A 16,094-nucleotide genomic window follows, 5' to 3' on the forward strand; every position below is an offset into this window, starting at 1 on the left:
GCTTTTTTAAAAAAAATCATGCTTTTGCTGGACATATTATATTCTGCTCTTTTTCAACAACTTCAAGGTAGTTTTGATGGAACCATTGGTTGAAGGAGATGAAGCCCCAATGTTAAAAGATATTAAAAGATATCTAGGGTTAAAAGATACTCCAGCTTAGAGGCCATGCAGGGGAGGAAACTTATGTCCATCTCAGGCTTCCCCAAGGGAAGACGGACAATCTGGTGAGATTTTTATAAACTGGCAATCAACAATAAAGAAACCTACTGAAACTGTTGTGATTGCTTGTACCTGACAGTAGTTCTCATGTAGTTCTCCCTTAATTTTATCCTTGTAACAACTCTATGAAGTAGTCTAGGCTGAGAGAATTCAAATTCAAAACCTTTTTAACCAGATGATGTTATCTCTCTCTTTAAGATTCTGGGCCCAGCTATACCTTCATATCTATAAGCCTTTTAGACCTCTCTTTGCAAAGCTTACACAGCCTAATTGATCAAAATGTCAACATTAGCAAGAAGTCTGCTACCTGGCTGAATTTAGTTCCATTTGATTTGAGTTCTGTTCCATTCCTGATTTTCTCAGTAAATTCAGATGTTGTTCAGTTATGTTTATCGAATAAGCCATGGTTAGTCTTGCATAACGATGAAATGTGAAAAGAATTTGTCACATTTATTTGGTGCAGTAGTTCAGGCCGAGATTAGAAACCAGAAGATTGTGAGTTCAAGTCCTCTCTTAGGCATAAAAGTCAGCTGGACGACTTTGGACCACTCTCATCCCCACCCACCTCACTGCTATGGGCAAAATTGAAGCTGGGCTTTCAGCCTTCAGTTATATAAAACAAAAGTAGGATATAAATAATAGCTGAGTTTACACAATACAAGAAAACCAAACTTTATAAACAGTGTAATTGCTTACCACAGTAAGGGAAACCAGTGTAAGATCCAGATAGTGAAACAGTTCCCTGTAGAGCGACAATTAAGATTGAATAAATAATTTCTTTGTGTCTCAAGAGATAATTCTATAAATCTCTACCAAAGTTAATATTTTGTCCTAGGGCTGTTTATTTTAGTAGCTGACATAGGGTGAAAAAATCATTTCAGTGAGCTCCTCTAATAATCTGGTATATTTTCTATGCATTATGGTGGTTTTAAATTGTATTTTTATTGCTTTATATTAGCTTGTATTGTTATCCATCCAGAATTATTTGCTTAAGATGAGTGGCCATATCTCTTTCCCAAATAAATAAAAACCTTTTCTTCATCCGTATCATCGTTTGTCAGGTAAAAATCTCCATTCCAGCGAAACGTAACTGACCTAAGATTTCTAGTTCAGAAACTATCCAAGAGTTTAGTTAAACGTCCCACCTGATTTTTATTTTTATGTTTTGCAAATCTGTCCCTCATTTGATTGGTTACAGCAGAATTTTTAGAAAAGTTTTAAAGGCTAATTAGCTCATAAATTATTAAATAGTACATAAATTACTATAAATTGGTCAAAACATTATTAAAGAGAAAAGAATCCCTCAGAGCCATGATCAGTCTTACCAAAATAAAATTCATACTACTACTGTAAAGGAAACCTCTGCCTCAGTCAGTCACCATTTAAAGTTCTTGTGAGAGACTGAACCAACATGTGTGCACAACTATACTTGCAGATGATTACTTCCATTTTCAATAACCTTTTGGTGAAATTCTACATTGAAAGTCACCCTGAAAAAGCCTTGGGAAGAATGGAGAAGCCCTCATATGGACTAGTGACTTGTTCATGAACTGGAACAGAAGATAGGCCCTCACAAAGAAATGCAAACAGTGGCATGAAATCAGCATTGGAACTAATTTTGTTAGGGATGACAGATAGCCAGGAATACTGACAACACCAAATTATATAGGAGAAATTAATCAAAAGAATTTTGTAAAGAAGAATCCAGAATTCTGTCGTCTGAATTGAGTGGCAATATAAATCCTCCAAATAATAATAAAATAAAATAATATCTTCAGATTTGCTATGATTAAAATGGCAAACTCAGTGAGTTTAATAAAAATAAATATAAAACATGTAAGTTTCAGATATATTTTATTTATTTATTGCTTTTAAAGTAAGAAAAAAAAGAACATGAAGATAACTGTGATACATACACTGACAAAAAGAAACAGAAGGTGCTTTAACAAAAAAGTGAAAAATTACAAGAAAATAGTATGATATAACAGTAAACATTTACAATGCTATATATACTTATCCAATGCAAATATTAATCATGTATATATATATATTTATAGTACACCTGTATAACTCTTTTTATAACCTATCTGTATTTTGTATAAATATGTCCCATATTTCATTTTACTTTTCCATACAAAGCCTATGTCTATAGGCAATCTGCTCATAGGTGGCAAGTGGAATCATATCTTCACTCCATTGAATGAATGGAGCAATACATTTATCTTTCCAATGCTGCAATATCAGTCTTGGCCATAGTAAGGGCACATAGAATCCATGTATATTGTCTGGTTGTCAAATTCCAAGTACTAGATATATAATTTCAGAAGAACGTTATCCTCTGAAAGTTTTAGCTCTTGTTACACAACCATATTTATATAATCCACATTTCCCCCCCAAAACCTAATAAGTATAGGATATTGCAAAATATACTATAATATCACAAAGACAGAATTTATGCCGATATGTTTATGACAAAGATATTGGGAGAAGAGTAAGATTATGGCTAATTACTTAAACCAAAAATAAATAAAAAATAGTGTACTGATTCCACTTATTGGAGATGAAAATATATAAAACTTCAGTGGATATAAATTGACAATTTTTAAAATTCTATTTAGAATTATATAGCAAACCAGAGAATATATTGAATATATTGAAAATATTAACTTTTTTAAATAAGTTAATTTACCTCACTTAATTCTGCACAAAAACAACTTTTATTTGCTCCTCTGACTAAGGTAAAGAGTAAACAAATAATTTTAATCATGGCAAGTGGTAAAACACCAGGATTGGATGCATTCCCTATTCAGTGGTATAAAACATTTATAGATCTTTTGGTGCCAAAACTTAGTTAATTGTATTATGAGATATTTGATAAGGGAATTTTATCAGCAGCATATAACCAGGCTTATATTACAGTTATACCAAAGATCACACTCAGGTAAAGATTACACTCCAAGTGCTAATTATCATCCAATCTCATTGATTAATATTGATTCAAAAATATTAATAGCAGTGTTAGCAAATATAACAAGTGATATTGTTTGTTATTAGGAATGATCAAGCAGGGTTTATAAAAACTCAGCAAGCAGCAGACAACATGAGGTTAATTATAGACATAAGAGATTTGAATAGAACAATTTGTAATTTTATCATTAGTTGCCGAAAAAACCTTTGACAAAATATATAAACAATAGTTTGGGTTTCCTTTGGAATTCATAAAAGTGACTAGTTCCTCTGAATAGTGAAAAAGTAGGAGAAAACATACCACTAACCTTCATTTTAGATGTGGCCGACACATATATCTTGATCCATTTTATGAATTCCAAAGGAAATCCAAACTACGTTCAGTAGTTTTAAACTACTAGCAAGAGACTTGTGGAAATGGCAAATAATAGGCATGTGAGGGTCAGATGGGGAACTGGCCACCGAGTAATGTTTATTTGTACCTTCGATGTTCAAATTCAAAAATACCTATTTGAGTATTTCAGAAAATCATGCCCTATTTTCCAGTTTTCTCCACCTTTCAAGTGTAGGGAATCTGTGATGCTCCCGGTGCTGGTGCAGCAGCATTAAGAGCCTTGACTATAAACAATACAAACAAATTATAACAACCTTATTGATTTCTTTGTTGAGTTTAGCTCTGCTGTCCAGTTTCTAAAGAAATTTCTTTAGAATCAGATTTATTATTTTCTCTTTGTCTTCCTTCCCTGCCTTTCTGTCCAATTTAGTCATGTACTCGTTGCTATTTATAAAACCCGTTTTTCCTGCATTTTCATAATAAGCTCTAGTAAAATATCCAGAATCAGAAAGGTCATCAAAGATCATCTATATCAAACATACAGTAGTGCAGGCAGTCTGCTGCTATAGAATCTTAGTGAGTCAGCCTTTGCTTGAAACTCTGATGAGAATTCATCATCTCCCTGGACAGTAGCTAGTTTCATGCATCATGCCAAGGCATGTTGGGTTTCACTATGGTTTGTTCTATTGTCCATGTTTGAATTTTAATGGGTGTATGCTTCCTGAAACATGCTGACAAAAAGTGAAATTTAGGATATAGAATCCTTAAGAGGAAAACATGTCAGATATAAGAAAACTTTTCAGACTGGAGAACAGTTCTCCTTAGCTTCCATGCTCTCTGCTCTGAGTAAAGCTCCAGGTAGACAAATGTTCTTTGTTATGTGCTAGATTACCTATAACTGGGTAATAGCTATATAGATTAGCCTAGAATATGAATAGAATATATATTTTTGCTGATTGTAAAAAAAATGGGGATCTGGCCTTGGAAAGGGGGAAGAGAGCAATGAAACATAAATGGAGAAGAAACAGAAGTTTAATCGCAAGAAAATGCATGAGATAGAAATTCAAAATAACCCCACTTTGATTCTGTTTCATGGGGCAGAGAGAAACTCTGTCAGACTTCAAGATTCGGTGATTATACCCTACAACAACAAAATAGCATTTTTAGAATCTCCACTGCTTGTTTCTTGAGCATGGGAACCTGGAAGGACTGAAATTTAATAATGTATCTTCAATAGCAAGTGATTTGTGCTGCACTTATTTCTATCTGTGCATAATTGAAGGCCAGTAAGCATATGCAGTATATCCCAGATACCTGAAACAGGGATCTCTTACACTAGACTGCAGCAGATGAACAACCAATAGGAAGTGTAAAAAATCCTGATTGAAAATCTCTGCACCAACTGTACCCATTTGTTACTATGACGTGCAATTACATGTTTGGGTTATTGGTAAATTCAGTACCTCTCTAATTATAAAATAGAATCCAACCCACCCTAATATCATCAGACTGTTTCTGATATAAAATTTTCAGAGTTGATCCAATTTCCAATTTTACTATAAAGATGAAATTTATGTGATATTTTAACTGTTTCTGGATCCTATGAAATCATGATTTCTATTCCATTCCATTAGAAGTATTATTGATCTCAAACCATTTATGTGATCTTGTATGAAATAATATAGAGATGGTCTGGGCCATTCAAATAAACTTTCTTCATGTTTCTATATCCTTATTTATTCCAAGGTTTGTAAATTATTTTCTAAAGGACTTTTCCGCCATCTTCCATGTTGTGAAGGAGACTAAGATTAATGCCCTCTCTGCAACAGAAAAATACAAGGGAGAAAGGGGCCTCTACAGAGAAAAACATTTGAAAAACAAAACTTATTGGGAATTGTAAAGGTCCTATTCAGGCTTGAAGAATACCAGGACAGAGTTGTCACTTAGCAACCTGGAGCAATGTGGCATGATTTGGATTCCAGAGTGGGAAGGCGAACAATAACTCCTTGCTACCCTACTGAGAACTCAAAAGCTTGAGGCTCTACTCTTGAGAGCAAGCAAGCAAATGTGAAGGATGGGGAAACCTCTCTCTAGAGAACAGTCTTTATTAGAGAGATGGCAAATGTAACAAATGGTTTTGCAAATTCCCACTTCACACCCCCAAATATCAGGAAGAAAGGCATTCCTGTTGTTATTTGCAGTTCTCCGCTGGAAATCAAAAAGTTAAGCAAATCTAGAAAGTTACATTAATTTCCCAGTAGCAAGAAGAGAGAAATAAATTTTACTCCTTTCCAACATAGGAGGGTCCCTTAATTTAGGTCATCTTGCTTAGTTGTGCCTACTCCGTTAGCCAGCAGCTTTGCAGGGAGTCATAAGGTAATTTTTCATGGTCTCTTAAAACTCCAGGGACTCAATGAGACTTAGTAATGGGATTCAGCCAGTTCGCACCTATTTGGGAGAACCAGTTGTTAACTTTCTAAGCAGTTCAAAGAACCGGTTATTGGAAGAAATCTTATTTTGTTTTTTTCCACTTTATAGGGCTACTCCTGTAATGAAGGCAGGAAGGAAACATTCTGGTGTTGTTTCTAGCCTAATCTTTATTGCCCTGCTTACAGAAACTGCCTCTCTGGCTAACCCTTACTACATTGTAACAGTTGAGGCATTAAAACGTGAGTTGGCCATGCCCACATGGTCACATGGCCACCGAGCCACGCCTTTCCAGCTGGTCATTAGGGCAGAGAACTGGTTATTAAATTATTTGAATCCCACCACTGATGAGACCCTTTTAGGTGCAAAATATGAGAACCCATCTGTGAGGGAGATGAGCAATTGATAAGTTTGATTTATATAAATAAATAAATAAATAAATAAAATAAAATATCAGCTTCACCATTTTTTCTAACTTGATTCTAGAGCAAAGAAAGAACACTCCTCACAATCTACATATGAAAAACATTTTTTACTGTTAAACCAAATCCATTTTCATATTAAAAGGTAATGGCATCACATTAAAACTAAGCAATCATGGTTCTTGTTTCTCTACCGGTGAAGAAGAAAAAAATGTTCACATTTATGCAGATAGGATTCAAAACTAGTATTTCAGGTAGGACAAGTATCAGGGCTCCAATTATAGGGAGGGCTGCTAGGTAGCACCTGAGTTATCTGTATCCCTTTGCTCCCATTTAGTAGTTATTTGGATTCAAGTTTATTCGTTCTAATCTCAAGTATCAAGAATCTCTTTGAACATTTGGAAAAAAGTGGTCAGACATCATAAATTGCCTGTGACACTACCTCTCTCCTAAGTGTAATCAAATACTCAGGATTTAATTATTCCTACATTAAATTATGCTCTTAAATTGCATAATCTTTTTGTCCTAGATGGATAATAATGGTTCATGGCATGTATATTTTTGGAAATACCTTAAGTGTTATGGAACCATTCAGAAAAAAAAATACTAGTGCATCTTAATAACAGCATGTTCAAATAACACCTCTGTTTTAAGAGTTTCTGCACTATAGCAAAATAACCAACTCCAGTCAGGAGTTCATAATCTGCTTCCATCAGGTTCGTTGATAGAGCTTCATAATATTTGCGTCATGAAGTCGTTTCCATACCTTCCGTTCCAGATCGAAGTCATGGTTGGTATAAAAGATTAAACGCTTCCGTTCTTTATCATAATAGTGATCTGAATACTTTTGGTAGCCTTCGGTGATGTACCCATAAGCGCTTACCTGGGAAAGCAAAGGATTATCAAGGGAAATAAATGTGGTTGGTTTGGGGAAAAAAAAAGCCTAGTTAGATACATGAGAAATATTTAATAAATAAATACATGAGCTGATTGGATTTATTGACATAGTTCCATGGGAAGCTTGTTGGAAGGCTGGGATAGTGGCAATTTGCTCTTTCCCCCAGGGAAAGATGGAGGAGAAAAGGCAAAACTACATTAAACGCTACTCTTATGGAGGGGGGGGGAGGATCAATCCTCTCCAGAGCACTGACTCCCCAATCTTAAAAGCAGCTTTTATAATGCAATGAATAAATTGCAGGAGATAGTAAAGAGACAACAGACCTAACCAAGTATGGCACACATTATCCACAGACTATAGAGCTTTGATTTGAGAAAATGGAGAACTACTTGCTGTTTAAAGGCAATTCAAATGGATGAAGACATACATATAAGTATGAATGTTTGTTATCTAGATAAAACGTGCATTCCTTAAATAACAAGAACTAGGAGCTGGGCCCAAAAAGCTGTGACCATTAAGATGTTGACTTACATATTCTTAAATTTGATTAACACTCAAGTAAGTAAATGCCTGTAAAGCTTAGATCGTGGTTGCTCAAAGATTAACTGCCATATTTTTCGGACTATAAGATGCACAGGTATATAAGACGCACCAAGATTTCGAAGGGGTAAGCAAGAAAAAAGGTTTTTGCCCTCCCCGGCCCCCAGGAACACTCTGCAGGCCTCCCAAACCCTCTGCATGCCCTGTTTTTGCAAAAAACGGACCTGTTTTTCACAAAAACAGGACACACGGGGCAGGGCTTCGGGAGGCAAAAAATGGCTGTATTCGGTGTATAAGACACACCAACATTTCCACCCTCTTTTGGGGGGGGGAGTGCATCTTATACTCCAAAAACTATGGTAATCCACACCTTGTCCTTCCTCTGAGAACATTTCCAAGAGTGATGGGGAAACGGGCAACTTCAAACTAGCTATGCAAAGCAAATGAGGAGAAAAATCTGTGCTAGTACAGCATTCTTCTGCAACTGAGGATTGTGGCTTTGGAAGATGAGGGAGAAGGGTAGCACATAACCTTGGGAAGGGTGCTTAACAGTTGAAATTTGAAAGAGAAAGGGAAAGAGGAAGAAAGCAAGATTAATTCAAAGCCTTTTGGAAGAGTGGGAAATGACTTTGCCCCTCTATGGATATGGTGAATTAACTGTGGAGATGTCAAAGGAATCCAAGAATTCGGAAAGCTGTAGAGGAAGTTGAGGAAAGACATGAGCTTATCTCATTGAAATCTACTCTTTAGGAAGCCTTGGGGATGTCGGGACTTTCAGAGTCCCTTCAAACATTTTTTTACCGATCAATAAGAAAGACATGCAATAGAAAAGGTTTAACCACAAGTTAAGCATTTGAACTGCATTATGTGGCTGGCATGCAGATGTGACGTTCATGAAGTAAATCAGTGCCAGGATAACTCACTCAGGCAGAAAGGGTTTTAATTTGAGGTTTCTGTTGTTTTAAATAAAAAAAGGAAGGGTTGAAAGAATATGATTAAAGGAACAGCAGCACAGAAATGGTCATGCAGGGGGACAAGGGCTAAAAGCATATATCCCTGCCCTGAGGCATTTCTCTAGTGAAGTAGAGAGAAAAAAGCCCAAATGTTGAAATAGCAGCAGATCCACTGATTGCTAAATACGTTTTTCCTAAAGGATGGTGCAAGAGACAAATGTCTCTGTTAACTTTGTGGCTCACCTTTAAATTCTATGCAGCATCTTTGAACCCTTACCTGATCGCAGAGATGGAGTGCAGTCAAAAGAAGGAAGGCTCCTGTTGTAGGTCTATAAATCCGCCAGTAGGGCTTTTCTAGAGTTTTGGATTTCAAAAACCTGGGGTGAGTTACAAAAGGAGATTTAAAAAGGTAGCACTGGGAGACAATGAAAGCTGAGCAGGTCCTCTCCTTGAGGCCTTCTCAGAGAATGAGCTGCTGTTCAGCTCTCAACAAGCAGGTTGCAAGGCATTTATAAGGCATTCTTAAAAGTGATCATAGACATATGCTCACAATGAATGGTGTTTGTTTTTAAAATTGTCTTGGGTTCAATCTGATCAGGGGTCCTCTACCTTTAAGACTGTGAAGGAGGAATAGTTTCAGGAGACACACTAGTTTTTCACAGCTACATTCTAGACAAATCTTGCTTAATTCCAGCCTGATTACTCAAACTCCAGGAATCCCATCCCGAACTGAATCTGGCAGCTGGGGATGGTAAAAAGTTCCAACCTTGGAACATGCCAAGCACAAAAGATCCGTTTCAATGTTCTGAGTGCAGGTGCTTTTCAGAAATTTTATTCTGCATATGAAATAAAACTCCCATTATTTTATTCCAAGTGAGAAAGAAAATTTCAGCAGTGGCCTAGTTTTGAGGGTTCTGACTGCTCCAAATACTTAAGGTGACCAGATTTTAACATTGGTAAAGAGGGACATTGTGGGCGTGGCTTATTTTGTGGGCGTGGATATCTGGTCGTGTGACTGGGTGGGCGTGGCTAGCTGGTCATGTGACTGGGTGGGCGTGGCTAGCTGGTCATGTGACCGGGTGGCCATGGCTATGTGTATAGGGTAAGGTGAACAGATTTTAACATTGGTAAGAAGGACACCATTGTGGGCGTGACTTATTGTGTGGGCGTGGCTTGGAGGCCATGTGACTGGGTGGGCGTGGCTAGCTGGTCATGTGACCGGGTGGCCATGGCTGTGTGTATAGGGACTACTCAAGAGGGCTGAAAAGTCATTTCTGACAGGTCCTCACACTTTTGACTGGTCCTCACACTTATGACCATCCTCACATTTATGCCCGTGCAGTATTCTTAACAACCATGTCACTCATTTCACAACTGCTTCTCTTCACCATGGTGACAAGATAGGGCAAAAATGTAAAATGTGAGGACAGTCGTAAGTTCGAGGACTGGTCAAAAGTGTGAGGACCAGTCAAAAATAACTTTTTCAGCCCTCTGAGTAGTCCATATGCACAAAAGGACTAACCAGAGGGCTGAAAAAAGTCATTTCTGACAGGTCCTCGCACTTTTGACTGGTCCTCACACTTATGACCATCCTCATATTTATGCCCGTGCAGTATTCTTAACAACCATGTCACTCATTTCACAACTGCTTCTCTTCATCATGGTGACAAGATAGGGCAAAAATGTAAAATGTGAGGACAGTCGTAAGTTCGAGGACTGGTCAAAAGTGTGAGGACCAGTCAAAAATAACTTGTTCAGCCCTCTGAGTAGTCCATATGCACAAAAGGACTAACCAGAGGGCTGAAAAAAGTCATTTCTGACAGGTCCTCGCACTTTTGACTGGTCCTCACACTTATGACCATCCTCATATTTATGCCCATGCAGCATTCTTAACAACCATGTCACTCATTTCACAACTGCTTCTCTTCACCATGATGACAAGATAGGGCAAAAATGTAAAATGTGAGGACAGTCATAAGTTCAAGGACTGGTCAAAAGTGTGAGGACCAGTCAAAAATAACTTTTTCAGCCCTCTGAGTAGTCCATATGCATTAAAGGATACAGCAATAGAGAGGGATGAAGGAATGGAAATTAGAGTAGGAGTGAGGGTAAGAGAGGGAGGAAGAGAGGAGGAGAAGGAGAAAGGAAGAGGAAGTAGGGAGGAGAAAAAGAGGGTGGGGGGAAGAGAAAGTAAGAAGGAAAGAAAAGAGAGTGGTGGTAGGTTTGAGGAGAAAGATTGCTGTACAATAAAAAAGATGAAAGGGAAGAAAGCCAACCCCAAGCAAATATAAAGATATTAAGATTAAGAATGAATTGTTAAACTTTAAAGAATAAAAGAGAACAAATATGAATAAATGGCAATAATTAGAAACACACATACAAACATACAATGTATTTTCTTTGAACAGAATATTTGGCTGGTTCACAAATTTAAACAGCGTTTAGTCATTTCAATTAAATTTACAATTTCTATATTTCCTTTTTGCCATATTTATTCCTCATCTATTTTTTTTTAAAAAAACAATATTACCCTTCATCCTCATCTCTAATCTTAATCAAATTCAATTTTTCCCTTCTATTCTATATTATACCCCTTCCCATTGTCATCTATTTTTATATCCATCCTCACATTGGTTAATTATGTAATTATGTAATACAGTTGTTTAATACAAATTCAACATTTTAATATAAATCAATTAGTTATATAACTATCTTTTTTGTATATTAATCAATATGAACATGAATATTCCAATTATTTCCATGCAATCCAATTTCTTACAAATCAATTAATTATATTTACCAATAATAATAAACCAAATAATTTCCCCCATATATTCCTCCAAACCACAACTTAACCATTTCTGCTTTCAACACAATATACAATTATTAATAGTATCTCAATTATTACAATTCCCTAGTTAAATAGAGCTTTTTTTCTTTTGTGTTTTAAAATCTTGAACTCTCCTCTTTTGCCCAAAATTTCCCATTGTTTGCAGTTTTGTACCTACCTTTTTTGGTGAGGAAAAAGAAAAAGAAAAAGAAAGAAATCTCTCTCTGCCTCATTTTGTCACGTTGCAGGTTTAGTTTCGCTTTCGCCTTTGTTTTCAGTATAGCTAGGGGGAAAAAAATCTGCTCCAGGAACTTTTTGCAGCTTTTTGCAGCTAATTAACCTAGCGGAAGCTGTTAACAGGGGCTGTTTTTTCTATTTTTGCAGGCATGGGTCTATTCATTTTTTTTTAACACTGATCAGCTGTAGGTCGGCCCTTTGAAGCCCCGCGGCAAGAGTTTAAAGAGTTTTTTTTCCCTCTAGCCATCAGCGGGGATTCAGGAGGCAGCCGGGACTCAGGAGGCAGAATGAAAAATTGGGACTTTTTTAAAACGCCGCGGGACGCGGGACAAATTGCTCAAAAGCGGGACTGTCCCGCCAAAAGCGGGACGTCTGGTCACCTTACAAATACTGGGATGGAGCTGCTGTTTTGTGGTTTGTGTTTGGCCTTCTTCCTTCAAAGTTTCATACTGACTAGTTCAGAAGCTTGAACTACTCATGTTCCTGCTACCGTTGTCAGAGAGTGGATGGAGCAATGTGAGAGTGGAACATCAAGAGGGAAAGGGAAAAAATGCAGGTAAATACATAGCAGAAGAAAATGGCTGCCCAGAGTTGCCTGCTTGCCTTCCAGGTTAGTGTGGTTAGTTGGTTTTTAAAGAAACTTTGTTCTGGGAAAGCTGGAGTTCATGTGGGTGGGTGGATGCATTGCATCCTATGAGAACAGAGATTCCCTCCCCCCCCAGGAAATAATGCAAAGGGAAGATTCAGAGGTTTGTGTCATCTCCACAAGAGTTCTTAATTTACTGCTCCTGAGATTCAAATACAAAGATTAATAATACAGGATTGGCATGCTGAACTTTGTCCTGTGCATGCTCTTTCATATCTGATCATAACATTAATGAATTATTCTTTCAGTTAGGAAGAATCAACAACCTGCTGGTTCATCCCAGAATGATAATGTTGCTTTTGTTAGGGTTGCACCTGGCAAACAGGCTGAAAAATAAAATAAAAAAACTGTGCCTTCTGAAAATTAGCTAAGGAAATGTAAACAAAAACATAAACAAATGTTAAGAAAACAAATTAATCACTAAAGACTGAAAGAAATGCTAGAGAATTTAGTTGCTTTCTTTGTCTCCTAATGTGTTGGGTAAGTGAACCTGAAGGTTAACTTAAAGAAACATTATCTGTCCTTTCTGTTGAGAATGAGGAAGGGCCATGATGGCAAATCTATGGCATGTGTGCCAGAGGTGGCACGTGCACCGTCACCCCAGGTCAGATCTCCGTGGCGTTTCTTTCGTGAGCTGCTTTTTCCCTGCAAACAACGAAACAAAAGCTCACGAAAGAAAAAGATTTTACCTCTTGCCGCATTGCTGCTGTTGGGATGCCCCGCCTCCTGCCAGCCAGCTGGTCTTGATTGCACATGCGCGCATCACACACCAGTGGTGAGTTGCTACCGGTTCGCCCCAGATTGGTGAAGCGGTAGCGGCGGCAATGGCGGGAGGCTCCACTCACCTGCCCGGACACTTCTGCACATGCGCAGAAGCATTGCGTATGCACGCAAGCGTGCATGAGAAAACCAGTAGCAAACTAAATTGAAACCCACTACTGATGTCCGCGCACATGCACCTTTCAGTTTGGGCATGCGCGCATGTGCAGTTTGGGCACTCAGTGTCTAAAAGGTTCACCATCACTGAGGTAGGGGAATGGAAAAAGAGCTGATAACAGATGCTAATCTAAATATAACTTTCAGATGCTTTCAAAACTTGTTTCTATACTTTCTTCCATTTGAGCTTTGTGGCATTCTGTGTTGCAGCATCTGCCCTGTGGAACAGCCTTCCCCAATCTGGTTTGTCGTCCTAATGACAGAGTAGTTCTTCCCACACAGGCACTGGACCAGGAAGTTAGAGGAGCCTGCTGTGCAACATATATTACGTATCTGGTTGATGGTATAGTGTGTTTCACATTATATTTTATATTTTATCATTTTCCTTGTCCTAGATATTTGTGATCCTTGTTAGCCACCCAGAGTCATTTAGCAAGCAGGTAACCATATAAATACAGGTAGTCCTGATTTACAACTGTTGACTTAGTGACTGTTTGAAGTTACAATGGCACTGAAAAAAGTGATTTGTGAACGTTTTTCACTTGTGACCACTGTAGCATCCCCATGGTCATGTGATCAAAATTCTGACACTTTGCAACTGACTCACATTTATGACTGTTGCAGTGTCCTGGGGTCATATGATTATCTTTTGTGAGCTTCTGACAAACAAAATCAATGGGAAAACCAGATTAATTTCATAACCGTGTTATTAATTTAACAACTGCAGTGATCCACTTAACAACTGTGCCAGAAAAGGTAATAAAACAAGGCAAAATTCACTTAACGAATGTTTCACTTAGCAACAAAAATTTGGGGCTCAATTCTGGTCGTAAGTTGAGGACTACCTGTAGTTTAAATAAATCAATAAAATGCTACCAACACCATCTAATTCTTATAATCCTAGAATGAAAAGAAGGCAGTAGCAGCTGGCTTCAAGTTCTCATTGTTTCCTATATAGTCAGAACACAAAATATTTTGGGATATTTTTTGACCAGATATTGAATGTTCAACCTGTTTTATGTTTCATTCCAATAGCATACAGCCAGCTTGTAATAATTCTGATGGAATGTTTTGTACTTTGTTGCAAATTTGAAACAAGACATTGTTTTGTACATCTATCCATACTGCCAATGCTGCTTATTTAAAATCTTGAAACTGTACTTGAGGTTTGAAATTCACTTCACTTATGTCTTACCTGTTTTTAGTGTATCTGAGAAAGTCTGGATGAATCACAAAGTATTGATCCAAATTGAAATTGTCAAATTTATCCCGGGGCCTTGGTCTATAAAAACAAAATATATCTTTAGGCAAACTATGTACAGTTCAAGTCAAAGCTGGTTTGGCCAGCTTTTCTATAAATTAGAGTGATGATGCAAGGTCTTATCTTTTCGCACTGTATCTAAGATCAGAATGGGGAAAACAAAGTGTGTGTATATTTTTGTACTGTATTATTCGATTAAAGTCACATCGACATAAAATAACAGCTATTATTAAAAGGAAAAATGAGAAAAAAACAGTCTTATTTTTGAAAAGAAAGAAGGTGGCAAACATTTTAAGGAATGTGATTGTTTAAAAAGGGGCCAGAGGCATATGGCAAAATGTGTGTGATATAAAACATATGTCAGGCTTCCCTCTGATTTGCTTAGGACTCTACCCAGCCTAACTGTGGGTTCATCTGCATGGCTCTGAGATGTTCATTTATCCTTTTTGGAGGATTTTTCTTTCCCTCAGAGTTTACTCTATATTGCCATCCCATTCCTGAGGTAGGCTGAGATTAGGTCAAGGAAAGTAACGTTTTCCATCAGAAAATGGAACAAAACCATTCGTGTAAACATTCTGTATTCCTAGGAAACATTGGCAGCCTTCAGGGCTCCAAATGATAAGACCTTGCTCTATCATTGGGAAAAGTCATTCCTTCTTTGGTTGCCAGAAATAACAAAACTTCACTAAAATCTTCTCTTTTTTCAACTCAGGGAATATTGACCTTGTGAATGACCTTTCTTTTCTGAGACTTTCTGTTGCTGTAGCATCTTCTACAATGAAGGCCTTTGTGAAGTGGGCAATGATACAAAAAGTTACTTTGCTCGTCCTTCTCTTCTTTGGTCCTCCATCTTAGTCAATCATGAAAGGAACATTGCAGGAGTGCACAAGAAATATGTCAACCTGTTCAACAACCTTTATTTATGTGTTTGTGTGCTTTCCCCCCCCTCCTTTTTGGAATTATTAAAATGTTACTGTGATGGTGAATGTTATTTGATGTTACTTGATTTTTGACAGAATTGTGGGGGAACTGAAAATTGTAGGCAAAGGAAGTGGGCCGTTCAGCAAAATAGAAATGGACAATTGAATAACAGGAGCAATCCCAGTCTTTTATCTTCCTTAACTCTGCAAGTATTCATTTCCAGGCATTTCACAACATGAGTCTTTAGCAAGAAATGGGGAGGGCCACTGCAATGGTGAAAGTCAGCTAGGCCACCAACATCAGAATGCTCTTAAAGCAGGGGTGAAATCCTACTGGTTCCGACCGGTTTGGGCGAACCACTAGGGATTATAGGCATCAATTCACCGAACCGGTAGTAATTAGCCCTCCTTGGCCCCACCCACGCCTGGCCGGTCGCTGCTCACCTCTTCCGGCCACTCGATATTCCACAGAATTCAATATTAAATGCAGCATAGAGAATGCTA

At 37.6% G+C, this 16,094-nt stretch overlaps 1 protein-coding gene across 1 annotated transcript in view; it reads right to left on the minus strand.

Moving 5' to 3' along the window:
- Positions 1–6,464: 6,464 nt before the first annotated feature.
- The window catches only part of ST6GALNAC1 (ST6 N-acetylgalactosaminide alpha-2,6-sialyltransferase 1), a 31,923-nt gene continuing 22,293 nt past the window's right edge, over positions 6,465–16,094 (minus strand). The window contains exons 7-9 of the mRNA XM_034408564.3: positions 14,605–14,691; positions 9,038–9,137; positions 6,465–7,252 (exon numbers count right to left, since the gene is read on the minus strand). Coding sequence (XP_034264455.2) covers positions 7,082–7,252; positions 9,038–9,137; positions 14,605–14,691 — 358 coding nt within the window. The 3' untranslated portion in view covers positions 6,465–7,081. The remainder of the gene's footprint in view (positions 7,253–9,037; positions 9,138–14,604; positions 14,692–16,094) is intronic.

This window comes from Pantherophis guttatus, chromosome 2 (assembly GCF_059756535.1).
Source record: "Pantherophis guttatus breed Tessera chromosome 2, ASM5975653v1, whole genome shotgun sequence".
NCBI lineage: Eukaryota > Metazoa > Chordata > Lepidosauria > Squamata > Colubridae > Pantherophis > Pantherophis guttatus.